The 27,477-nt window shown below is 38.0% G+C and overlaps 1 protein-coding gene across 1 annotated transcript in view; it reads left to right on the top strand.

Moving 5' to 3' along the window:
* The window catches only part of SEMA5A (semaphorin 5A), a gene marked incomplete at both ends in the record, with an annotated part of 321,097 nt that extends 300,719 nt beyond the window's left edge, over positions 1-20,378 (top strand). The window contains 5 exon segments of the mRNA XM_080340350.1: positions 7,729-7,899; positions 13,319-13,474; positions 16,378-16,425; positions 18,632-18,843; positions 20,259-20,378. Coding sequence (XP_080196476.1) covers positions 7,729-7,899; positions 13,319-13,474; positions 16,378-16,425; positions 18,632-18,843; positions 20,259-20,378 — 707 coding nt within the window.
* Between the last annotated feature and the right edge of the window lie 7,099 nt (positions 20,379-27,477).

The following is a 27,477-nucleotide window of genomic DNA, read 5'->3' as shown; positions in this document are numbered from 1 at the left end:
TCCCACCAGTAAAACACACAGTTATACAGACATAAGATTGATGTAGAGGTCCTTGCTTCTTATGAGTTAGCCAATACCCCAAACTAAAATACATGAAGTTGTAAGGCAGAACTTGAAACCATGCTTTATATACAAATCTTTCCCTCTTCTTCTGTCTCTGAATTTGAAAATATTCTTAAAGCTCACTTGGTATAAAGTGTGGTGGGCCTTTCTGAAGCAAGAAGGAATGTCCTAATTTATCTAATAACTTTCTTCAGAGACAAGTTTCATTTTCCTTTTTAGTGCAAAGCAAATTTGAAGAAAGATATAGAGCTTGAATGAAGTATTTAGATGTATGATAGTCTGCAAGGAATCACAAAGTTTCTCAGCTACAGAACTACTGTTTGCCAGTAATTAAGAAGAAACATAAGGGGCTGAGTCAGATCTCAGATAAATCTGAAGGGAAAACATTGCAAGCAGTAGATGCAATTGATTAGTTTTTTCCCTTTAAGACATGGGAGAGTAAAAAATGATTGCAGAATAAGGCTTATCCAGAAATTAGATCTCATTATAAATTTGTAGAAAGGGAATATTTTTTTATTAAAGTAGCATACTGATGAAATTGTATTACCTTCATTTTTAATGAAAGTCGCAGAAAGTTAAATTGGATGGTTAACATGAACATCTACTAGGTTGATGTTCATAAGACCTCATCAAGAAATGGGAGACATAAAAAACCCATGTGCCTTTGTTCCAGACCTGCATGTACGAATCTGGCAGACCCCACAGTAGGGCTCAGAGAAGAGCAACCAGGAAGAGAAACCATGGCTGGGGCAATTTTCAGCCTTTTTCCCAATTGCAGTGCTTGGCACTGGATTTCATTTTCTGAGTGCTTGCATGTAGGCCAGTTACACAAAGTCACTCTTAGCCTAGCTATGTAAGTAAGTTTCTAAAATGTCCCTGTTAGGGGATCACACAGTCCTTACAAATGTTTACGAGAAAGGCTGGTGTAGGTGCAAATCTCATCATGGTATTGACTGTACCTTCCTCACATAGATGAGGCTGTAGAAAGAGATGCAGGGACTGTGGGAGAGTAAACACCAGGTCCTTCTTAGCACTGCGAGCATTGAGGAGGAAAAGAGGGACTGCGCGGTTCACTGTGCCTGTGTAAGTAAGTGAGATGTAGGCAGAAAAGCTAAGGAATGTGAGGAGATTTTGTTGTGACCTCAACCCAAAAATACTTGCCATAGTACTAGAAATGAAAATGCAACAAAGAAGGGTTTGATGCTTTCTAAGATTTACCTGATCTCCCTCAGGGTTAAGAACAACTTCACATGCTCCCTGCTTGCACAGAACTATTTAGTTACAGTCCAGTCCAGTCAATAGCCTTTAAGAAATATACCGGTTAGTAGGAAGGGGTGAGATGGTAGCAGTAAAGAAGCCTTCCTGCTAGTGCAGGCTCAGGTTCTGCATTGCTCCTTGCCCTGCTATTTGCTGACAGGATCAAACCATCATGATGTAAAGTACTGAGAAAGGCGAGTGGTACAGAAATATACTGAGCAGTGTCTAACTCGTGCTGAATGCCAATAGGACTTGATGCTTCTAAATCAATTAATCTGGGCTCAGTGTCATCCTGGAAGATACTAAGTGCTCTGAATACAATGCTCTGATACAATGAAAGAGCCCATGGAGCAATGACTGAGTGTCCAAGGCTCTCTTGTCTCATTAAGCATCTTGCAACATAGTTTTAAATGTAAATATTAGTATCTTAATAGCCAGTAAGTTAGGCCTAAATGTGCTGTAGGATCCCAGAACTTAAAGAAATACTGAAACCACCTAGAGTCTGCCTTTAGCAGCTACTATTAAATCTTTCTTGAGCCTGCATGGGAAAGTGATAGAGCTTGTAGCAAAGTAAGTGGTCTCCTGATGTGCGGATTGATAGCAGTCACTGGACAGATTACTTTTCATTCATAGTATTTGAAGGCTGAATATGTAATAGTAAATTGAACAGTGCCAGAAAATTGCCAGAAATTGTACCCAGACCCAGGAATATGATTTGTCTCTTTTGTGCAAGTTTTAGAATGATCTCTCATACAATTTTTCCTTCAACTAACCAGCACTCTCCCAAATAATCTGCAGAAATGGTTTGGGAGTCAGTGCAAGGTAAGGCCTGTTCCCACTATTCAGCTTCTATGTGGCCAAACTGCTCTGAGGGATAGGGGAAGAGAATTTGCACTTTTGTCTTGCACTAGCAAATTATACTTTGGCCCTGTGCCACAGCCCCTTTTTTTATGGCTCAGAAATGTGGTGAATAGAGTTTTGCTGGCAAGCACTGAACAGCCTCAGTAACTATGGAAAGGGTCTGTGGATACTCGGACATTTCTGTTTTCTTTCAGTTACTAGTATGTGTAATCTGTAATCAAACATCTTAGGGGTTTGTTACCCTTGGGGGCTTGCGAGCTATTTACATTGTGAAGAGAAACAGATGATGAAGAGGAGCATTGTTTGAATGGCAAATTCTGCAAATTTACAAAAATTTCAGGAATTTACTAACTAGAAGATTTGTTTGCCTGAACATAATAACCAAACATAAGGAATTCTGTCCTAGTTTACAGTATTATACATCTGTTCAGTTATTACCATAGGAAAAGGCAACTTTTTCTTCATTTTTGTTTTATTTCTTGTTGCCTTCTCTTTGATTCTTTTGCACATAGAGGCATTTGACCAATGTGCCTTAATTAGGAGTTTAAATCATAGCTACGTAAGCACCATTGAGTAGCATGAGCTACACAAATTTCTATTCCCTTTTCTCCTGAGAGCGTAGTGGTGGCTCAGAGGGAAAAGACATTTGCCATCTCTTAGATATGAAATTCTGATACTTTTTGACAATATATTTGGATTCTATCAGTTTCAGATTTTTATTATAGTAGTTTTAGTTTTGTTTAGTTATGACATTTTGGCTGAGAAGAGCTGAATAAATTCACATATCTCTAAATGCGCTAATAACAATAAAGAGTTTCAGATATACAAAACTCCCTGAAAGGCTGTTTAAGTTATTTATTCATCCCCTAAAGCCAGTTATTGCTTGTTGGTTTTTTATTCATTATTGCTTTTATTTTTTTTCTCCTATATTTTTTTTTTCCTTGCAATCATACTTGGCCACAAGGAAACAGGAATATATTTAAAGGAACAGACAAAATTCATCCTGCAGTAACTTCCTAAATCAGGGGAAAAAATGCTGTGATCCAATAAAGCTTGTCTCTGAGGCTTCTGAAGCCCATCTCCCCACATGCAGTGATTAATCTCACTAGGCTGCTTCTGTACCCAATAAGGAGGGGGCTGTATGGGCCTTTGGAAGCAACTGTTGCTTTTCTAACTTAAAAATCTCGGTTACAGATTTAAACCTGGATTGATTCTTAGATTTTGTTGTTACACTTTCCTTAGAAGCATTCGTTTGCCTTCTGTGTTTCTGCACTGCGCTATGTTGACTGTTTCGTTCAGCATTGCCTTTACGAATAAAAACATAACAGAAACAAGACTTTGCAAACTATGATGTAAAAAATACTCTTTCTCACCCTGAAAAATGCAAAAATATCTCACAGGATTAGGAAAAAGCAGTAGACTAAGTGATGTGGAATGGGATGATCTGCAGGTGCCTGGAAGGGAGCAGTACTCTCTCAGGTCGAAAGGCTGCAAAACAGCCAGTGCCCCTGGATTTAACTTCTTTTCAGCTACTGGGAAGCACACCATCTGCATTTCTGTGGGTGGATGGGTCTACTGCCCCTCTATTTATACTCCTTCATGCATATAGAAAAGACTGATTTCTCAGTATATTTTATTCTCTTTTTCTATGTTTTCAAAAAGATGAACATGAAAACTTATAAACCTAAAGGCATACACCAAATAGCCCAAATATATATATATATATTTTAATTGCTTAAATCTGAAATGAGACCAGACAGTGTATAAAAGAGTCTGCAACCCTATCTGTGTTCTTATGAAAGCAGATGAGGTCAGGATGTCTGCCCACACGTCCACATCCTTGTAAAACACAAAGTGCATAGCAGGCTATCCAGTTTACTTAATTGTCTCTTGGAAATTCTCCAGTAGTATGGAGGGTTTATCATGTCCCCAGGAGAACCCCTTTCTATGCATTGTTTCTCCCTAGAACATCTTCTTCCCTATGATTTTTTTTTTCATTATGGTGAAGAAATATTTATTAACCATGACAACAGCCAGTAGGCAAAAAGTTGTTTGCTTTACTATAAAGGAAAGAGCATTGTTTGAGAGCACCCTGCTAGCTGAAGGGTACCTTCTTCCAAAAGGGACCAACCTCAGTAATTATCAGAAAATGTAGAGTCTTTGTATCTTTCACTGTGGAACTGCTTTAACAATTTCCTTTTATCCAACAGCTCTACAGAACTGTTATGTAAAGAAACCATAGCGACTGCAACTTTCCTTACAGCTCTGTATTTTTCCTTCTATAAGAAGCAGAAATAACATTAAGGACTCCATGACAAAAGGGAAAAAAAAATAATAAAAAAAACCAGATGGTGCTGTGTTGCTAAGCAACTTAAAAGAAAGATGAAAGAAACCACAGAGCTCTATTTAGGACTTGTAAAAACTCAAGCAGTAAATACCCACTGCTTTGATCTTATTTAACCGTGATGATGCTTTATCATCCTTTGCTGCTGAGAAGGAAAACTTCTGGGGACAAATAAAGGAGGTAGTTATGATAATCCTTGAAAGGCCTAGAGATTTAGGATGGCAGTCTGTCAGTAAATAGTCACTAAGAAAAACAGTTACAATGTCCAGTTCAACCATGATCAAATCTAACGTTGTCTATTGTATTATGTCTGTCCTTTCCCATATTCCTGAGACCCACTTCTCCCTTGACATCTCAAGGCTTGTAGTATAGCCATGATCACTACAGTTGTGGGACATCCTGATATTCCTAGATGTCCCATCAGTCTCTGTGGTCTCAACCACCTATAGATAGATGATGGATGGCAGTGTCCACTGAAGGCACATTTGTAATTCTCACTCTGATCCATTGAAAAGTAAGTAGAAAGTGTTGGGGGTCAATGTCTCCATTACAGTGAACAAGCCACAGGTAATATTTGCAGACAATTTATCCACTGTCCAAGTAACTTCAGACTGTCATTCTGTTTCATGGAGGTCTATACACTGCAGCAGAAATGCCTCTGATTATTCATTTCAGCTAATCAAGGATCATTTTTAATCATAATTAAAAAAAAAATAAAAAAGAGAAGAAGAAAGGCAATATCTGGAAAGGTAAAACTTTAATATTGAATGAAATGAATAGCTTAGGTAACAGTTTCTGCTTTAACTTGACATCACTTAAAAAAGAAAAAAAGGGACAAGTTCAGAATAAAAGATACCATGTCTTGAAATTGTTATAAAATCACACAGTATATTTCACCTGCACTGAAGACAAATAACCTGGGGCATTCTTAAATATGAGCTTGCATAATACTACGTTAACAGAGTTATCCTGGGCAAAAAGACACATTTGTTTTCCAGTGACTATATGAATAAGAGAACAAGTCAAGCACTCTACTGAGATGCAGTATTTATTTATGATAGGTAGTATAACTCTTTCTTATGCATCTGTATAGCTAGATGATTTTGCTGATAAATATATCCTGGAAAAATATAGCAAACATTGATTTCCTTAATAATGGAAATAATTTATTTAGATTACATACTTGGAATATTGTACCAGATTCCATGAATCCTGTCTGTTCAGTCAGGCTGTTCAGAGGCCAGATATATTACCTGCAAATGTTTTTACAACTATTGTTAGTAAGGTAGTGCCAACTCCATGCTTTCTTGATTTGCAGGGTAATATTGAAAACAATACAGAGAATAAAATGTTATATATTCAACAAATTCACCTGCGGATTATTTAATAGCCTTAGGTATGCACTAGTGAATTACCTGTGTGATTAGCAGATGAGAACCTGAGGGTATGTTGTGTCTGAAATTGCATTCAAAAATGCACGTATAGATTTTAATATCACAATAACCAAATTCTCTTAGCTCATTTTCTCACTGTTGTAGCCTTTGCATAGAAATCATTCTACTCAACTCAGTGGGTGAATTTGTGATATGCAATGCTACCAAAATAAAATGATTATTTTTTGAATGTTCGACGTTTCCATCTAAGAGAGAATTTAAATACAAATATTGCACAGATATTTTCATTGAAAGTTTGTGGGGTTTTTTTTCTGATTTGGAACCTCCTTTTTTGGTAAGATATAATTATGGAATAGCATTTCAATAAATCAGGAGAAATTGGTTTACTCCTTGAAAGTGCTGTTTGATTAATTGAACAGAAAGCATCAAAAAAGAGACATTGTGAAATGCTGGAGGAATATTTTGGAGACTTCAGTGACAACCAATTGTTTCAACAAACTTTGAAGTAAAGTCTTAAAAGGAATGCCTTAAATGAGCACACTGTAAAAATTGTGTACAGAAAATGTGTATTCACCTAGAATTTTTGAAGGTAGGCAATAAAGAGTTACTGTCTTGTGTGGTAAAATGCCCACTACTGCTGTGAGCGATGGGAGAAAAAAAGGCAAAACTCCTCCTCAGTTTAGGGCCCTGTTGTATGACAAAACTTTACTGGCACATTGCCTTTATTATACTTATGGTCTCATTTATTAGTGTCAGTTGAATTACACACGTTCTGGTTTTTTTAATCACTTGCAGACGTGGTAAATCACTTCCTTACTTAAGTATTGTATAGAGAGAGCAAATGATAACACTTTAAATAGAGGTTTGAAAATAAATTCTTTTTTTGTAGAATATGAAAATTTTGAAAGTTTAATTTTTTGTTACTTCTCCCCTCATACCCCCCCCTCCAAAAAAACAAAAAAAAAAAGAAAGAAAAAGAGAAAAAACAGAGAGAGAGAAATAGTGAGGTTCTTTACAGAGGCAATGCTGTCCCTGGGAGAAGTATATCTGGCTTTGTCTTGTGGCTGCAATAGTAAGTCTTTGGCAGATGGACTGCAATACAGCCATAAATGCCAGAAATACATCCTGGAGCAGTAGCTTTAAGAACAGAGGCTGCAAAGGAACCTGTCCAGTGCAGGCAATGAGGTGAACTTTTGTCAGAAGTCTGTCTAGTGGCCATGTGTCGAAAGCCATCTGACAAAAGGGGCTCCCTTGAAATCCAGTTTGACATACTTGAACTGGTAAATACTAATGGGGGAAAAATATTCTTCAACAACCTGTGTTTGAAACTTTAAGTGGCAAGTCCTTTTTGTCATTCGTCTGTTGCTTTTTTGAACTACTGCCGTCATTCTGCTGCTGACATCTATGCTGGACCTGCATTAGGATTGCAACATTATATTGGTCCATCAAACCTGACAACTGTGCTAGATCAATTGAAATGGGTTTTAAGGTTAAGGCAATCTCACCTGGGTTGCAAAACAAAATCTGTGTTCCTCAGTGTCTCTCAGTATTATTGGACTAAGATTTATTTTATGAATAGAAATTTACTTCGAGCATATAATGCTTCTGCTAAAAAGGCTTTGGTATTTTATTTCCTCACAAGTGAGAAAAGGAAAAAAGAGTTTTGGCCTTAGAGCTTCAGTGGCACTTAAAAATGTCCAATAATTTCAGCAGGCCATGGATTAGATCCACAGAACATGAGAAATATGGGTTGGATCATGTCACATCAAACATTAACTTGGAACAATATGATATATTTTGTCCTTTCAGTGGATGGAGGCTGGTCTTGCTGGTCATCTTGGTCAAAGTGCTCAGCAACTTGTGGAGGAGGCCATTACATGAGAACCCGCTCCTGTACAAACCCAGCACCAGCCTATGGAGGAGACATCTGCCTGGGACTGCACACTGAGGAAGCACTCTGCAACACACAGCCCTGTCCAGGTATGGGCAAAGCAGCCCGTGCAGCTCTGTTGTTTGTATGCCACAGAATAAAGCATTCACAGTTAGGTAACATAGTGCTGCTTGATCTTTTGTTCAGGAGCATTATTAAGTGCACAATCAGCTCTTACATGCCACAGTCTTAGTAAATCAAATAATAGCCAGATGTTGCCCACAGGACACCACCTCCCTCTTTAAATACTAAAATTTAAGTTACCAGGTTCCAGGTCTGGATAAACTAAAATTTGAAGTGGATCATGTAAACATGGGAGACTTTTAATAACAATATCACAAAGTGCATTTGTTACATAACTAAACATTCACAGCAAGCAAATTGCTGAGGTTAGCATTCAACAATGTGTTATCACAAGGTCCTTCACATAGACAAAAGTTTGCCCTGTTTTCATATGAAACACAGCAAACCTACTGGTCTTTGTAAAACACCTTCTTCAACTTTGGATGTTAAGCAGAGGCTTCATCTTTTTGAATGCCTATGGAGTACTTAGTAAATGAAATGTCTCAGCAGTTATATTATGGAACATGACTTTTCCTGTAACTTTGACTCTGCCTTTTGACCATATTAAAGGAAACTAATTATTTTTTGTGAAATTTAAATGAGAAGCAGAGAGTAAAACCACATAAACACACAAAAACCAACCAAACCAACAAACAAAAAGTCAACCAAACAACAACAAAAAAGATAATTAGTGAAAAGCCAGTGGGAAAATTTTTCATTCATTGCTGATCAAATTATTGCAGGTGACAGCAAAAAGAAAGCAGCAGCTCTGATGCTTCATTGTATTACTTGCTTCATTGAGGGCTCCTAGACTTCATACAAAAGTTTTCTGTTCACATGATCAGACTGTGCACGCGAAGGCACAAGCCCCATGGGTTTGAATTTATGGATTGTATTACCTGTGCTGAACTACAGTTTAAGTTAATTTTCTTTCCTAGGCACTGCATGTCTTGCAGCATAATAGAAGTACCTACTTTGTCAAAATTAAAGCAGAGGCAACATTCTGTATTGTGTTTTAAAAAAACCCCAAGCATATAAATCAGTTGGCGATTTGATTTTTCAAGATAAATAGTGTATATTTGTGTGTAGCAGTTACATAGCTGCCTTGGGATCCTTAAGGCATCTTTAAAAGGTCAGAACCGGCACATTCATTGTGCTGATATTGTAGCTGTTTCTCTTGCTGCACCTTTATTTTCTACTATCATTTTTCTGGAAAGGACAGTTGGCAAACATTTACAAATAATCTCTTCATCTTTGACCTGCTTGTTACCCAAATTTTGAAGTAGGTGGGAGGTGAACGAGAAGGTTCATTTCATTTTGGTTCCAGAAAATGAAAACTTTTATAAAGCAGTAAAATTTCAGAGGGTGACGTGTATTTCTCATGTTCTATGATATTTTATTAATATTTCGATCTCACTGAAAATTTGCCATAGTTTTTGAAAGAGCATATCATCAACTAGCTGTGAGAATGACCCTTGCCTCATGTTTACAATGTAGATTTCAAAACTTTGGTTTACTGTTCTTATTTCACATTAGTATGGGACAAAGATAACTATAGTGCTACACATGTCAAGTTTGGGCAGACTCCTGCACCCTGCAGAGCCATTTTCGTGTGAGGATCATGTGGCCAGTGGTTCCTTCTTGTGCAGATCTGGAAGTACCATTGATGACATTTGCTGCTTGAATTATATATTTAATATAGGAAGGGAATAGTAATGACACTGACACTTGGAATCTAAGTACAACCAAGAAACACCAAAATGCATATGCAAAAATGGAAATTATTTATAATGTTTCTTAAGTTGTGAAAAGAGTAAAGACTTCTTGGCATTTGAAATAGTACTTTTTATAGTACTTTTTTTTTTTTTTTTCCTCTAAACAAAACCAGCAGAAAACTAAAATTTCTGGAATCCTGATGCTAAGGACTTTTAGAGGGTATAGAGGGTTAATGGCAAATCCAACTAAAAGTAGGCAAGTATCCACTTAAAAGAAAGTAACAGATTTGTCTCTGCAAAATACATCTGTTCTTCTCATCTTTTATCTTGAAAGTTATATTACTGTGTTTGTGTTTTTTCTGTTAATTTCTCTAAATGCAATCACATTAGTATGAATGGAAGTGCTTCACTATTGATCAGTAGTGGTTTATAGGCTACTTATCAGTAAGTATAATTGGTTGCAATGTTGTCTCTAATGTACTGAATAAAACAGTATTTTATGCTTTAAGTATTTCCTGCTCCTGTAAGAGGGGAAAATATATTCTGTCCTTGAATTGCGAAATCACACATGCAAATTATGGATGAAGCAGTTGAGCATTTAGAAATGATGGTGCAGTTCTGTGTGAAAGAAATTTATATTTTTACGTACTGGTGGCCTGATCTTTTTGAGGTGCATTCTTCACCAAGGGATCTTTCAGGAAGTACTTGGACTTAACCTGGCTTCAAAGGCCAGCCAAGACTCTGTAGGAAGAAAACATGATATCTGAGTAAGCCTCGCTGTGTTAGAGGTGAAAAGCAGTTCCAGATTAAACACCTGTCCAGTCCACCCTTTCTTTCCCATCCTTACAACTTTTGCAAAGAACTGAGAAGCAAGTTGAGAGGAGCCTGCCTGAGGTTCAAGAGAGCCTCAAATACTTTGAAGATAAAGAAATTAAAGGGTTGAGGCAAGATAACTGGGTCTGTAGAAGTGCATGCAAGTTCAGCATCTCTGTGATGACAGATGTAGTGGCTCCACAAAGGGCAGGTCTGCCAATTTGAAAAGATACATGTCAGTCTTGTGTGCCTTTCTTCTCTGTCATTCTCTGAGCTCCCAACAGTGTCACTCCTCAGAACACAGGTTTGCTACCAGCATCCACCATTGCAGGGATGTCCATCCTTCTCACACTTGCACTGATGTCCCCTCTCTCTGCTGTGGCTCTGTGTGCCAGATGGAGCTGATCAGCATGGCACCAGACCCACTGACTACCTGAGCTATAGTGGCTGGGCATCACCACGGGACTCCAGGATAGGAGGAAGATGCCATGTGTTGTGTATATGGGAAGGTCTCAGTGCACATAGTGTCTTTTATAGGACCCCCTGATCAAAACGCTTTGACAGAAGACCCATGCCTAAAGCGCAGGCCAGAACAGTAGCCTTGTCTAGTCACTGGTATGTAGCCTAGCATGATCATACATGTACTCCAAGGTTCCTGTTTTATCACGGGATGTAGCCCCATCAGCAAGGAACCTGGTTGCCCGTTGGACAAGTCAAGGCTGCAGAGTGCCTCAGCCAACAAGCTGCATTTAGGATGCTCACAAGCATTTTGGCAGCTGCTGCATATGTCCAAATTATACCAGGATTGGGCAGAAGTATTGGCTTTGGCTTAAGCATGCTCTCTGCCACTGATGAGAATTGTGCCAAGATTTCTAATGAGTAACATTCCTTTAAACTTGAATGAGCAGGGCTCTATTGTTACTAATTATTCAAGGTAAGGATCCATGTACTTACTTTAATTAAGTCTAGCAGCTGACACTGCAGGTGACAACAGCAGCTCCTGGCTTTGCCACACTATTTAAACAGGATGAAACTTCCTCCATTTGTTTAACTCCTACCTCAGCTCTCCTACCCCCCGGAATTAGGATCCAACTACATTATATCGTCTGCCTCCATGCTCTTACTACCCACTCTGCAAATGAGGACCTCCCAGGACCTCTCCTAGGAAACAAGAGCTGAAGGACAGAACTGTGTATTCTTGTTCCTTACAATAAAAAAGATCCTACTGTTTGACATCACCTGCTTCTGTCAAGGTATTTGCTCTCTTGCTCAAAGGAGACCCCATCCAGACAGTTGCTAATTGTTCATAAATATCAATATCCAGGTTCTTGCCTGAGCTGCTGATTAAATCTATTTTATGAACAACTCCACAAATGATGGCATTCATCTAAACAACAGGCTGCTAGGACTGATTGCTGCTGTCTCTAACCAGCACTCTCCTACTGTCTTGGAGAGGTTTCAGGACCACTGCTTGAGATCTTCTGTGCTAAAGTTATGTCCACCTTCTCCATCCATTTCTTTTTAGCATGCTAATGGTTAGGAGTTGAATGTCCAACACTGTCATGGAAAGCATCTATTACTTGACATTTTTCAAAACTGCAATCTCAAATATTCCTACTGGAACCTGTTAAATTTTAGATGATGAAGAGTTTTAACCTTTTCCTCTATGGCCAAGGGGAAAGTAATGAGTAAATGCAAACCTTGTGTGCTGAACTTATGCAATGTATTGAAAGGGGCCCAAAACAGAACAAGACTTCCCTGACTTCTCATCTGATTCACAAAAAGTGTACAAAGCCTTCATGAATTTTTCAAATTATTCACAAATTATAGTGTTCTTCAATCTAACTTGAAACAAAATTATATTACTATATGCTTTTTTTTTTATTTGAAGCAAAATAAAATTTCTGAATTTGCTTCACAGTGACATAAAATCAATTAAAATTTTGAAGTAGAAACAAACTGAGTTTGGCCTACTAGGACTATTTAATGCATATGAAAACCATAAAACATATCTCAGTGAGAAAGCCAACAGATGAAATAAAAATGTTTAACTCAGCTCTGTCTTCTACTCTACATGCCAAACTCAGAAGAGTCCTATGAAGGCAAGATTTGTGCTTGAATTATAAGAAAGCTGAGCTCAGTAAACTCACTGCACCTCACTGAGATCAATTCACTTCATTTAAGGGAAGTATTCTGAGATCACACAGGCATGAAATAAAAATCTCTTAATCAAAACTACCTAGGCAGAGGAAGAAATATAGAGAAACAATAGAAGCTGTTAATGAACTGAATGGAAAAGAGAAGGAGAAAATACTCGATGAAAAGAGGAGAAAATACTCCTCTATCTACAGCAAAGAAATGGACATGAAATAACAAAAGCAAAAAAAAAAAAAAATAAATTAAAAAAAAAATCTGCAAGACATTACTATTTTTGTGGTTACATAAACATGCTGTTTCAGACCTGGAATACATATTCTTATAGCTCTCATTGCTACTTCTCAGATACAAAAAAAAAAAGAGACTGTATTATTGTCCCCTCTAATGACCTAGACTGGAATTAACTCCACAGCAATCACTCATTCAGTCACCACTGCAGAATCCCTCCCACTTCTCACTTCCACACACAAAGGCCATGGCAGAAGCCAAAGCCATAATACATCTGTGACAAATTTACCATCTGACTCTAAATTTCAGAGACTTTTGCCAAAGCCAAACTGCCTTTGTTTTATTGTAGGGAAAGACCTCTCCCCTGCTAGTTGGTGGTAGCTGGGGATGAGGCTTTCTGTCATAATTGAGAAATATAGGGTATTTCTCCCTCAGTGTACTTGAAGCATTTGCTTACAGTGTCTGCATGTGTGTCCCTCTCTGGTTGTTGCAGACAGCTGGTCCGAGTGGTCCGAGTGGTCCGAGTGCGACTCATCTGGCTTCCAGTTCCGTGCCCGTCAGTGCATCATTTTGTTTCCCGTAGGCAGCCAGTGCACGGGCAACACCACGGAGAGCCGAGCCTGTGCTTTGGACTCCAACTTTATCCCAGGTGAGATCAGCCTGCTCCTTGGAGGATTAGTGAAATCCCTCAACGTTTCAGGAGTGAGGGGTAGTACTGTCCTAGACTGCACTGCACAGAGCTGAGAGCTGGAACACAACTTGCGTTTTGTCAGCCAAAGTGTGTTGGTCTACTATGTAGAGGCAATGCTGCTAGATCTGGTGTCTTCATGAAAATCTGCCTCATGGCACCAAGTGCTATGGAGCTGTCCTGACTGTCACTGTTAGGGACTTTGGTTAATCACTGTCACAGCATTCTTCAGGTTTCTCCCATCCCACTTGGGAGCACAGCTAGGAGAAACAGTTAGCTTTTTACTTTAAGTGTTTTTGGGACTTTGAGGTTATTAGAGAAACATTCCTCTAGGTCTTGTGGTTTGCAAATACAAAAGTGAGTGTTGTGTGGTAGTTAATCTGGAAATCATTTATCAGATTGCCTTAAATTAATAAGTGCTTAGAAAGATAAATACTATTAACTGTATCTCATGTGCTTATCTGCCACATGACTGCTAAGTACCTGATGGATAATCACGTCATATATCATTCTATAGCATTTGTCGAAACTCATGACTGTACTTTATTTTTTTTTAAATCACAGCAGCCATCTAAACCCACACAACGGCATGGGTGGCCACACTGCATTGCTGTTAACAAGTCATCTTTTTGTCTGTGTACATTGAAAAGAAGGCTAGCAGTCTATTCACAGACAGAGAAATTTACATTTTAACGTATCATTTGAGATGTAATGGTGTTTACTCAGTGCAGCAACCTTCTTTTTTATTGTGACTATGTTAGTGCAATATAACAAAGAAATCAATGAATTTAAAAACTGTTTTCATGGATGGTACATAATGCTTTAACTCCCAAATATTATTTTTTCCTCCAAAACCAATGTGAAAAATATCTGTGTGAAAGCAAAAACTCCCACATTGTATTTTCCCCTTTTTCCTCAGGCTTTTGAAGCAGCTTTGCTAATATTCACATTCTGTGAATCGCCCTGCTTAATTCAATATATCTTTACAAGTTATTTTGGAAAGGAGACATTTTCAGACTCTGAAATGAGACACCTTTCTCTCACCCTCCTGGTTTGTTTGCCACTCCTCAGATCACCCATATCGCAGCAGATGACATGCCCAATACACTCACCTTAGGCAAACTAGCTTACTTTCTTGGGATGCTCAGCTTGCTTTTGCTCCTCCAGGTCCTCTGACTCAGAGTTCACTCCTTCTCTCCCTCCCTCCCTCTCTCTCTCCCTCTCTTTCTATTTGACCTCCCTCCTCTCCTCATCTAGTGTGCTAGTGTGTCCACCCTCATGTTCTCTGCTCCCCCTCCTGCTTATCTTTGCTTTGTTCCTCTGCAGAACTTAGTATATAGAGTGATTCTGACAGAGTGCAAAAATGACTCCTCATCGTTGCTGCTGCTGTGCTTCCAGAGTTAGTCCTTACCAACTTCACCTTGCAGAGCTTTATGATTTTCTGGTACATTTTTTTTTCTTCTTTTTGTTTGGATTGTGAATTAACAGTCTCAGCCAGACAAAGTCTGTTCTCAGCCTTTACCTCTCTGTGGGAGTGATGTTCCATCAGGTCTGATCATTTCTCATTTTGAAAATAGTATTGATTTAGCATGTGAAGAAAGGTAAAAAATTGTCATCCCTTTAGCAGTAGCAGCATGTGGATCATCTTTTGGTGGTGAAGAGACTGTTATTCCTCACACAGAATCTACTGCATACCTATGGCCGTCATTGCTGTCTTTCTCCAGTCTGTTATCAGTTCTACTAGAGATGTCCTCAGGTGGAAAACTAGAGCTGCACACAGCGTTCGGGGAGTAGACAATACGTGGATTTGTAAAGTGCCATAATGCTGATATCCTGCCTTATTAACTATTGCTCTCTCAGTAGTACCTCACATTGGTTTGCCTCTTTGATTAACTTATGAGCATTAAGCTGGTATTTTCATGGGACAATTTGTCATAAAACCCCAGTAACACTCATGAATAGTAATGGTCACTTCACAGCCCACTATTTTATATGTGACACTAAGGATTGCTTTCCACTGTATGTATTACTTTATACTGATCCACATTCTGTTTCATTTGTTATTTTATTGCCTAGTTTTGTAGGGTCTTCTGCAGGTCTCCACATTATGCCCTTTTCCATGCTACCTTATCTTCATATCATCAGCAAACTTCAAACTCACATTTGCCTCCTGCTTTTGTAGCTCTGCTGAGAAGCCTAGGCCCCTGCAAAAGGGGAAACCTTTCTCTGTTGGAGGAACTGAGCTCATAGTATTACCCTGTTTTCTCTTTTTCCCCTCATTTCATGTGTTGCTTGGAAAGCCTTTGACATGTAACTTAAAAGCTCCTTCAAAATCCAGGTAGACTGTGTCACTTACCCCACCCATATCCACACGATCACTGACCCTTTCAGAGAGGTTAAAGAGATTTGTAAGACAGGACGTTGCTTCATAGAAGCCATGGTCCTGAAGTAAAGTGTAGGAAAACTTGACTGCTAACAGATTTTTTTTTAATATTTATTCAAAATTTTTCCAAGGTCGAAGTGATAAGGATACTGGCTGGAATTATATTTTATTGGTTTACGATTGAAACCCATGAAATTGGCAGTCATCTTTTCTGAAGAGTGGTAAATTCCCTCGTTTCACATTAGCACTAGACATGACTTCTAGAAGTAATGAGCCTATTTGAACACAAGATAATTAAAGTCTCATTAATTTCACTATTCAGAAAAGCAGTACTTTCTCAACATGTTTAAACTCCACAAAGAATGTTTTCCTGTGCACATAATATAGTAGAATACATTTTTAAATTCTCACTGTGTTAATCAAACTAGCGGTTCATAATATTTTTTTCTCCTTGGCATAAGTGGTTTGTTTATTTTTCTAGAAATATCAGTGGCAAGATCCAGCAGCATAGAAGAAAAACGATGTGGCGGTAAGCTTTTCAGCTCTAGATGTGTATTAAATGCTGAAATATTGATTCCCCATTTTTTCCTCTTGTTTCACCTTTTGCACTCTCTTATTTTTATTCTACCTTCCAAATGCTGCATTCTCATTATTTACACTTGTGCAGAAAAAAGAGATGTAGTTACTACAGGATTTCTCATTAAATATCCATCTGCCATTACTGACCTTTGAGACAAGAACTTGTATTACTGGATGTTTGTATTTTCTTCATTTTCGGTATGGCAGTCACCTTTGTCTCAAAAAGAAATTCCCATTATATGCTAGTTATCAGTAGGCCAAAATTTTTAAAGTTGCTCCACCTTTTTCAGGATAATTTCACAAACCTTTTTTGGGACTTCAAATGAATAGCAGAAGGCCACCCTGCTAACCCATTTAATAGTTCAGACTGTATCTGGGACTCAGTTTCTGCTTCACTGCCAAAGAAGAAACTAAAAAGTGAAACAAAGAAGTTCCATTCCAGAGAGTTCTGATGCTAGCAAAATAAATCTTGAAAGTGAAAACTGTTAAAAACACCAAACAATAAGAAGAAGAAAAAAGGAAAAATGACCATTTTTGTGCTAAGTTATCATGCTTAGTCTGTGTCATCATGGTAATAGCTCTGACTAGTTCTAGTGTTCTTCCATGCACAGATAAACTGCATTTTTGACCTAATAAGGAAACACAAGAGTTATACAGGGGTACCAGTGTGCGTGGTAACTTGCTATGGTAGCCAGGGTAATGCAATTTGATTTTTTTCTAGCTATCAGTGGTACATTGAAAACATTTGGCTAAGTTCTGCAACACTGAGAAACTTTCACAGAAGTGCAGAAGGATATTTCAGTGATAACTTATCTATTAGGATGTAGTCAACCTAGTCACCTACATATCAGTTTGTGTTTCTAAATACCCAGTAGTCATGTACAGAACCTACCTTAGGCATTTGCTAAAATGAGACTCATGTGCTGGCCCATTTTTTCTGTGTTACGGTGAAAAGGGTCTAACATATGTTGTTCAGACTGGTGCCAGTTTTTCAGTTTAAAATATTTGATTTGTGCATATAGGCAACCATAAACAAATTTTCAGTAGTGTTAAGATGAAATTTCCGACATGAGCTTCTCACTGATACCTCTTTATTAATCTAAAATCACAGCTCCAATTTGAAATAACAATGAAAAGCCATGTAATTTGTTTATTTCCAGCTGGTCCTACTGGTGCCACATTTGAGCTGATATCTCTGTTCAATAACGTCAGGGGATGATTGTGCTTTAGAATCCTTTTCTACAGTTTCATGCAGCAATGAGTTTCCTCTCAGTTTTAATCCTTGAATAGGTGGAGAGAGTTTCCCATCGTTCATCCCATAGTATCTTTGAAGGGCAGAGCAGACAGTAGAGTGCTGAGTTCTGAATTGTTGACTGCACTCTGGCTGCTATGGTTAAAAGCACAGCGAGTTTCAAGGAGTCTCTCTCCTTCCTATTTTCCCCTAAAATGCTACCATTTCTCCCGCCCCCTCATCTTACATATAGGAAGAATTCTGAAGGCTGTATAAGGGGTCAAACTGGCCAGATATATCAAATATATAGAAACAGTGAGACCCAGCAAAAATCAAAGTATGGAATGGAAAAAACATATGCCACTGCTTCTGGGACATGCACCAAATAAATGGAAGATGGAAAACTTTTCAGGGAAAGCAGGATTGTGATTAGAAGATATCAGTATTTTGTTAGTTCTGCCACAAGTCACTTTGTGTAAGACAAAGAACTAGAAGAAGAGCAGAGGAGGTGATACTGTATTTCACTGAAAAAAAAAGCTAGATGTGTACATTATGTACACAATTTACATATAACAAGGCTTTAGTATACAGTCTGAAGAAAGATACTTTGCTGAACTATCAAAACATGCAAAATTCAAGTAATTCATCTGTTATTTGGGTTCTGAACTTAAGAATCTTTCAAAAATCTCAGTCATTACTTACTCAGTCTATGGGTATCTAAGATTCTTACAATGATCCCTTCAGGGAAGTACAATGTGTTTGCTGCTTTACGGATAAACCATTGCAGTTGAGATTATTCTGGGAAAGATATGAAATTTCCCTTATCCTTATTTGAATCAAGCACTCATCTACATTTCTTCCCAAGCTTAAGCTTCAATTGCCCCTTCCTTAAAAATAAGATTGTCATCTTCTCTCCACTCAGCAGAATTCAACATGTTTCACATGATCGCAGTGGGATTAAGTAGCTCAATACTTGGTTGCCTTCTTACCCTGCTTGTTTACACTTATTGCCAACGATATCAACAACAGTCCCACGATGCAACTGTCATCCATCCAGTGTCACCAGCTCCTCTCAATACCAGCATTACCAACCATATCAACAAACTGGACAAATATGATTCCGTAGAAGCCATCAAGGTGAGAAGCGGGTTGGGATCTCTGGAATGCACAACACATACGGTCCTAGACAACAGTTCTGTTGTATTAAAAGAATGCTACTTGTTAGTTTTCTGCAATGGCATTTGGACTCAAATTATGCTGATTTATAATAACAAAACTAGATTTCACTTGAAGCATTTTAGTTACAGATCCTTTCCTTTGTCATTCTCTATTGCACGGGAAGTGAGATTTTGTGTGTATGTATAGTTTGTACAGCAGCAGCCTTTCCTGGAAAAACGCAGACCACTCAGGTTTTCTGTTTGGTTGGTTTGTTTTGTTTTTCCATAATGGTATTCCCTAATGGCTTGTTCAAGAAATAAACAGGACCATTAACAATGATCATGACATATATTGAAGATAATACTTCGACTCCAACGATATGGTGTCAAGGGCACCGTTCATCTTCCTGCACTATGTCTTTATACAGGAGATGTATCTGGTGAATATATTCTGGATCAGACTCTCAGATACTGTTCACACCCAAAATCTTCTGTAAATGAGCAGTACAGATTTACATTAGTTGAGAGTCAGGCATGATATCTACATTGTATGATCATTGTTCCCAAACAGCTATTTTCTTTTTATGACCTTTTAGAATAGCTCTGCTTTTCAGATGCACTGAATTAAGGAAGGATGACCATTCTGAAAATACCTAGCTTTGTCTATTCCTTAAACAGTTTATTCCTGCAGCTGCAAAGCTTTTTATAAATGAGGCTTTTTCTGAAATCCTACCTGGATAATCTAGTTTTAATTTCTGCATTTTGCTTGCTGATTAAAAAGATTTTAAAGAATTTCATTTAAAATGGCAAGAAAAGTCTAGACTTTGTAAACAGTGTTGGAATATATACCTAATTTAAAGCTTTTTCAGATTCCACTAATCATCTCTCTGGATAGCTACAAAACCAAAAAATAAATTCAAAAATTCATACTCTGAGTATCCATATAACTTTAAAAAAACCAGGATTTACACTCTTAAGACTTTCAGACATTTCTCCTACATGTTGCATTTGAAAATCAAGGAATTAATGCAGTAAAGAGAAAATAATTCTTATTCAATTAAAAAAAAAAAAAAAAAGTAATGAGTGAGTAATTCTAATTAGAATTGACTACGTATGATTAAAAAGTATTTTTAGCCATAAAATTAGTTTTATAATATTGGGGGAAAGTGCCTGTCTTTATTGAGCTGAATTGCTTTTTTGTGGGAATGATATTATGTAAGCAGATACATGCAAATGCAGGTTTTTGTAAATATGCAGATATTTCTCAATGTATTTTTGACTGACTTACTATACACAGATATTTGCCACAAAAATTGCCTTGGTGAAAGAGCACTTAGTGGCTGCCTTTATTCTGTCCTTCCCATTTTCTTATCTCTCTTTTTTTTCCCCCCCCAGGCATTTAACAAAAATAACCTGATTCTGGAGGAGAGAAACAAATACTTCAATCCACATCTTACTGCAAAGACTTATTCTAATACCTATTTTACAGATTTCAATAATTATGATGAGTACTAATGGGCTTGTGTATTTTCTGGCCTCCTGTAACTCCCCAGTCCCCAAGGCCTGTGCTACTTGACTGCTCATGTGATTGAGGCTTCAGAGGTGAAGTTCAGAGACATTTCAAGCACGATCCAAGCCATCAATGTCCCATTGCTGCCAAAAGCCCAAAACACCTCTTTGTGACATGATGTTTTCTTTGCAGAGTGCGAGGTTGGCCTCAGTGTTGGGTGCAGCTGTAGCCCCTCAGTGTTGCTGGACCACTCATGAAGATTGTGTCACTTCACTGTTTCATGAATTTCCATTCAGATTTCTCTAGCAAGTGACTAAGTAATTCCTGAGCTTTAAAAAAATAACAACAATGATACCCCTTAAATCTACATCAGGAGTACAAATCTAATTTTCTTTTAAGGAATTCTCTTTTATTTCCATGAGGTTTGAAAAGGGAGCTCTGCTGTTTGCCACGGAGTCCTCTGTGCGCTCTCCTGAAACTCGCACCACCAAAAAGATCTCGCAGGGTGCTGGGAACGACGACAAGCAACTTGGTGGTTTAGTGATGCCGTGCAGCAGCTCTGGGTCCTGCAGGGCTCGTCTTCCTGGGCTGTAAATCACTCCAGCTGCAGTTCAGCTGCTCAGAGCGCAGAGACAAAGGCCATGCAAGGGATACAATCTTGTAATTAACCTAGAAAGCTGCAGGGTCAGTGGCTTGTAGTTGAGAGCCAAGCCCACTCACATAAAGGCTTTACCTAATTCCATTCAGTTTTCGGAAGAGTGTGGAAGGGCATGTCCCTCAGGGAGGAGAGCAGATAGGAGAGACAGACTGGAAGATTTTTCTCTGTGTCATTAGTAAACCAGCCTTGCTGCAGCGTGTGGGTTTGCACAAGTTGTGTCACCCAGAGGCTTCCTCTCCCCGGTACGTGCGTACGGGAACCCACTCGTCTCTTTGCTGCAGCACTTGCTGTCAGGCTGGTCACAAAAAGATATGACTGCACTGCATTTTGTGTGCCGTCTCAAGCTCTCGGGAGTACCTAGGTGTAATCATAGATCTGCTTTTCTCTTTCCGGCTTGTACTTCATATGCACGTGTCTGACAAAAAAAAGCTGGCTCAGAAAATGCAGGTGTATTTGCAAAGTGTTGTCTCATCTTGCTGCTGTGTCTGACCCATGTTAGTCAGCCCCTAGGGGAACATTCTTATGGTGTTTTAAGTGATTATCTTGTTGGACTTCATTGATGTAAATATTTAAAGTACTGTTTAAGTTATCAGTTTTAATTCCTTTTGTAGTGGCAGGTGAGGACACAAAAATTTTTTATACCATTTTTCTTTGTTCTGTCTTCACTCACATTCATGACACTGTTATTTTTGTATCTGAAATTCCAGATGTATAACTAAAAAGAAAATGGCAGGATTTGGGCCAGATTTTCCAGAGTACTTAGTAGTAAGACATCATTCACTATTCTCAGAAGCTTGTGAAAAGAAATGAAAAATGAATATGAAGATTAAAGAACTGGACTTTTGTATTTTTGAGAATATTGGATCTGAAGATCATCATACGAGAATACCAGGAAGGTATGAAAGGAGAAGCAGAGTGGAAATGTTTCAATTCTGCAGTTAGAGCCCTTGATCATTAGATTACACTATGATAGGCAAATAGAGAAAAATGTACAGATTATGAGTCACAAATATGTGCAAAAATGCAAAAAGTGCCAAGAAACATTGATCATGTGAGACTGATTTTGAGCTCTGCTTTGGTGGTCCAGCCACTTACATGGCAAGAGTAAACACTGTATGAATGGCAGCAATGAGCAACATTTTTGAATGGGGACAGATCTGAATGTAGCACTATGCTTCCTATCTCTGTTCTGCAGTAAAATGAAAAAATACAAAGCAACTGGTCTTTGAAAACCTGTGCAGTAAAATGAACACACATTTACCATCTATAAAAATAATTAAGATCAGCTGCCTATTTTTTCCAGCTGAATAGTTCTCCCTGTTACTAAGTCAAAAGAAAGCATCCCACCCTCACACTAGTTCACCTCCAGAAGGTATAATAATACTGATTCTTCGTAATTTGTGATTTTTTTACTGTACATTAGATTGGGTTTTCCAGGAAGAAACTAGCTAATTGCCCTTGGGTAAGAGAAGTTTTCCCTGCAAGAAAATTCAGTGACAAAGATAGAGTAGGGAAGAGCTCTCCAAATCATAACCAGTTCAGTATCTGAATCACTCTGTTCATGCCGAAAGATAAAATTTTACATGTAAATAAAGAAAATAAAATCTATATTGCTGCCACTGCCAAGAAAAAGCAGCATACACACATATGCACAACACTGTTCCTCTCTGACCCTAAGAGCACATTAGTCTGACTTACAGATTTTATATTTAGACTATTAGTTATGAGACAATATCTTAAAAATATTTGAACTATGTATTTTAATTTTAAGCTTTTTAATTAAAATTATCTGAAATTAGCCTTTTTTTTTTTAACTCTTCAGTAGTCTGAGGCACACCTATCTTTACAGTGATCTCTTTTCCATTCTTTTCATGGGTAGATACATATGTTAGATATGCGTTATATATGCCATAATGATACCCTAGGTTAAGTCTGCATGATCATAGGTAGAAGTACGTTTAGCACGTGCTCAGTCTGCTCCTGCTTCTGTCTCCCAAAGGAGTATTTCAGGTGTTCCAGATCTTCGAGCAGCTCCCATGTGATGCCATTTAAACACCATGCCAACTTGTCAGAAAAGTATTTCTATTTAACATCTTTTTTTCTTTTTCTTTTTTTTTTTGGTCATTCAGCTTCCTAATTTACATTGCTCTAAATCACAGGCAGAGGTATATTCAAACTTCTGTCTAAAACAGTAGGGAAAACATGGAAATTTCACAGCACTTCAATGAGAAAAAATTGATGGCAAAATCTTGTCAAGCTATATTCTGAGACAACAGGTTTTACAACCATTAGATATTTGTGTCTTAGGTGATTTTAGAGGAGCACAGATGGAATGACTTTATCAGTATTTTCACCTTCTGAGTTCTACACAGCTGGCCAGGTAGGTTAGTACAGCCTTTCTTAATACAAGGTGCAAGGCAAAGTGCAGTCTTTATTAATTTTCAATGTACTTTATTTCACTTTTTTTTTTTTTTTTCTAAAATAGGCCACACAACTTTTGATGAAAAGCAGATTTCTCCATGAAACTTCTTATTTGTATTTTGCCAAAATTGTAACAAATGTTACATTTGCCTGCAAATCTTGTTTGAGCTGATGGAGTTCTCAAACTTGTGCAAGGGTAGAATATAGTTCTTACAGCATTGTTCTATTTTTGGAAAGGGAAGATCAACTCCCTTGCCCATTAAATGCCCTTTATATTTTTTCTTGGATAAAGTGATCTTTTCTGGATAAATAATTGTATTAATATTACCTCTGATGCCAACAGTTAATATTACTAAACCACTTTTTGCACTGATTGTGTAAATTTAAACATGTTTCTCTATTTTGAATGCAACATTTGAGCAGATAGATCAAAATTCTCTGCTTTTGTGTAGATCTGCTACACAGAATGAGGAGGAAGCAGGATTGCCAGTCAGATTCTGCACAGCATACTTTCATTGGGTAACTCAAAGTAGAATTTTGCTTGAGTACACATTTTGGGCTTATTTTTGTGTCTGATATGTAGCATATGTTCTTCAGTTGCTTAGAAAATGGACTCCTGTGCTTGCAGTTTTACCTTGTACTTTGATTTGAGTCTGATGACCTTTATGGTAATTTGAAGTTACTTTATGTGGATGCTTTTCCAGCCGTTTGCAGTCACCTGCTGTTGGAGCAGTGTGGTTTGGCTAAAACTAATCAAGAGATTTTTGACTAGGATTAGGATTTTCATAAGAGAGTGAGAGAAAGAATAGGGCTTAAATGGCTTTGATTTCCAGACTATTAAGCAGCACTGATTAAAGTCTCAGATGGGTATAGGACACTGTGCATTTAGTTAGCTCTACCACAACTCCACAGTAATCTCTGGGAAAATACCGCATCGATGTACAAGTCAAGAGCTACCCAAGCACTTATATTAAGTGAAGAAAGTTCTCAGAGCATCAGATCGTATGGCTGTTCAAACGAGAAAAGAAAGTAAGAGATCACAGTTGAAACAAAAATGTTAATGGGAATAAATGCTTCAGTATTTTTTTCCTCATAATTATACAAGGTATTTCAAAAAGATGGACCAAACATATTGCAGTTACGTGAAAATTTACAAACAGTTTTCTGAGGTAGCAAGTTTTGGTAACTTTTTATAAATGCCCTGTGTTCCCCCCACCTGCTGCACAGACTCTAAGAGTTTCATTCATGGGCGGTTCGTGATTGCAGAGATATAGCAATTTCAAATTGGGTCCATATTTTTGAAACACCATGTAGAATAAATATATTCACTTCTTTAAATGTGGGACCAGTTTTATTAAAATCAGTGAAACATAAGCACATTCCTAAGTCAATTGTATGCATAGTGGCTTTGCTGTACAAGATCAATTCTGTAGACTGTTTGGTCCAAGCTTGTCTTGCTCTACTTGAGACATCTGACCAATTTCTGATTGTAGCTGCCACCAGCAACCTCTGTATCTTGTCTGGGAGAACGTCCTTAGACAGACAGAGTTACATCCTGGTGAGAGCTTGTGTCTCTTCACCAACACTATAGTGAGCCTAGAGAGTTACACTTCTAACTTTCCCTGTCATTTGGATGCCTAAATTTAGACCGGTGAAAGCTAGGCTCTTGAGTATGATTTTACTCATCACATAAGTAACCAAAGTGAGTTCAGTGTTCTGGATGTAACACTTATTTTAATGTGTTTGCAGAGTTGAGTCCAAAATATATTGCTTCCGCACAAATCCATGCACAGTACAAGATGACTTCAATAGTAAGAAAACAATTCATTTAAAATTGTTCACAAGCAAATCTGCATCTTGATATCAGGGAATAGATATGTGTTCATTGTGTGGGGTATTTGAATTCATTCCTTTCTTTGCTAAATAAATGAATGATAAAACAAGATACTGCTTGACTTCATTTAAATGCCATTCTTTCAAATAAAGAAGGGTTCTGGGATCTGTGAATGCCTTCCCTTTCTGTCTTTCTTCACTTCTCCACAGAAATGAATTTGTGTGCAGCTGAAATGGCCTTTAGTGAGACTGTTCTGTGTAACTGAATGACTGCTTTGCGTTGTGTTGCCATGCGACAACATTTTCTAACTGGGATTGTACAAAAAGGGAAATGTGCTAACCTGGGAGCTTTGGCGAAGATTTCAACCCCAGCAGTAGCAAGGGTAATCAGAAGTGGAATTAGAAATGCAGAAGAATGTGACTGAACGCTTGGCAGACTCATCAGTAAACTTTCACGGAAACTTAAGAGGCTTTTTGGGAACTGCCAAGGGACTGTAACCTCCCAAGTAGTCAAGCCAACTATAATAGTTGCTCACGCAAAGAGCAGACTCGTTGCAACAGGTATCTGTGCAAAACTGTGGCTGTTACTCAGAGTCAGGGAAGAAATGAACTGGTGACTCTCTCAGCACCAGGTTAACCAGAAGGAAGCAAAATGCTTTCCCGAGCAAAAAGTACCTTTGTACTGGTGGCTTTTTGGCAGTATCTATGTTGGCAGGAAGGACATGGCAACAGGAACAAAGTAGCCAGGAGTGAACTCAGGGATTTTGGATTAGCTTCAGGCTGGTCCCACAGGCTGAACACCCATTACCAGTTAGAGTGTACTCCTTTAGTTTCCTTCATTCATTAAAAAAATAAACAAACAAAAACCAAAACAACAAAACAAACAAACAAACAAAAAAAACCCAACAAACAAAAAAAAAACCACCCAGATGGAATGGAATGGATAAACCTTTTTCCAGTTGGCTCTTTGGATCCAGGTTGGATACTTTTTCAAACACTTACCTATTGACTCTTCTGCTTGTGCTAAAGTGATTGCGGCTCGACCTAGATGAGAATCTACCAATTTGAAGGAATAATTTTATACTAGTACAGAAGCCTGCTAAAAATTTCTGTTGTAAAACTGATATCAAAGGCTGTACAAAAAGTGCTACTGATACTGAGTCCAGTTTATTTTAATTGCTCTTAAACTGAATGCACTATAGTCATTCCTCAACTGAAGTGAACATTTGAGCAGAGATAGTAGTCTCATAAAATCATTTCAGAAAAAAAAATCAGTCAGTGTAGCTTTCAGCATTCTCATATCAAATCCTAGAGTCTGAGAATGCAGAAAGAAGATGTTATTTGTGCTTTTTTTTTTTTTTCCTAAAGGATTTATCCACAAACCTCATCCAACAATAGCTTCAGATTTTAAAATACTATGGAAGATAATTAACAGTAACACATTATGCATTTCAGGATTCAGCAACCGTATTTGCTCATCAGTAAGCCCATGGTTTTGGATTAATTCTCCCTTTTGTTAGCTATGGCAGTAGGCATTGACTGAAAGTGAAATAAATACGGAATTTCAAATAAATGGGACATTTAAGGTTCTGACTTTTAAATAAAGCTTTGAACCCAGTACAGCTGCAGAAGAAATTACTTTTATATCTGTGTGCCTTAAAGTGCTTTCTCTTGTCATGGCCCTGTGAAATGTCTTGTACAGTCAAAAAATTGTTTTTAATAGTGCTGTATCCAAGATAAAATAATTGAAATAGAGCTCAGAGATTTTTAACAATAGTAAACACTTTTGGTTTCATATCAGGAGAATGCCATTGCTTATTGCAATAATAGGAGTAAATGAACCCTGTACAGAACTTCATAGGGAATGATTTTCTCTTACCATTAAGTCCTTCAAAAACAGCTTCCTTAGCAAAATTTCTCAGGAAAGCTGCTGAAGATATGCTGAAAAAGAAGCACTGCTGCGGTGGCTCCAGCACAGAAACACAGGTGCAGGGATCTAAGCTGATTACAGCTGCAGAGTCGTTCCTCTGACATGGAGTTCACTTTGAATTTACACCTATTCAGACAGCTCACTGAATTTGTATCCTAATGGCTGTCCATTGACTTATTTAGTACTCCAGGGAGGTAACTTAGCATAATGCTTTACTGAACATCTGGTACAGAGAGAAGGAATTTCAATTGATGAGTGGTGA

This window comes from Nesoenas mayeri, assembly GCF_963082525.1.
Source record: "Nesoenas mayeri genome assembly, chromosome: 2".
Classification (NCBI taxonomy): domain Eukaryota; kingdom Metazoa; phylum Chordata; class Aves; order Columbiformes; family Columbidae; genus Nesoenas; species Nesoenas mayeri.
Note: the sequence above shows the minus strand (reverse complement) of the source record. Positions and strands in the feature narration are given on the sequence as shown.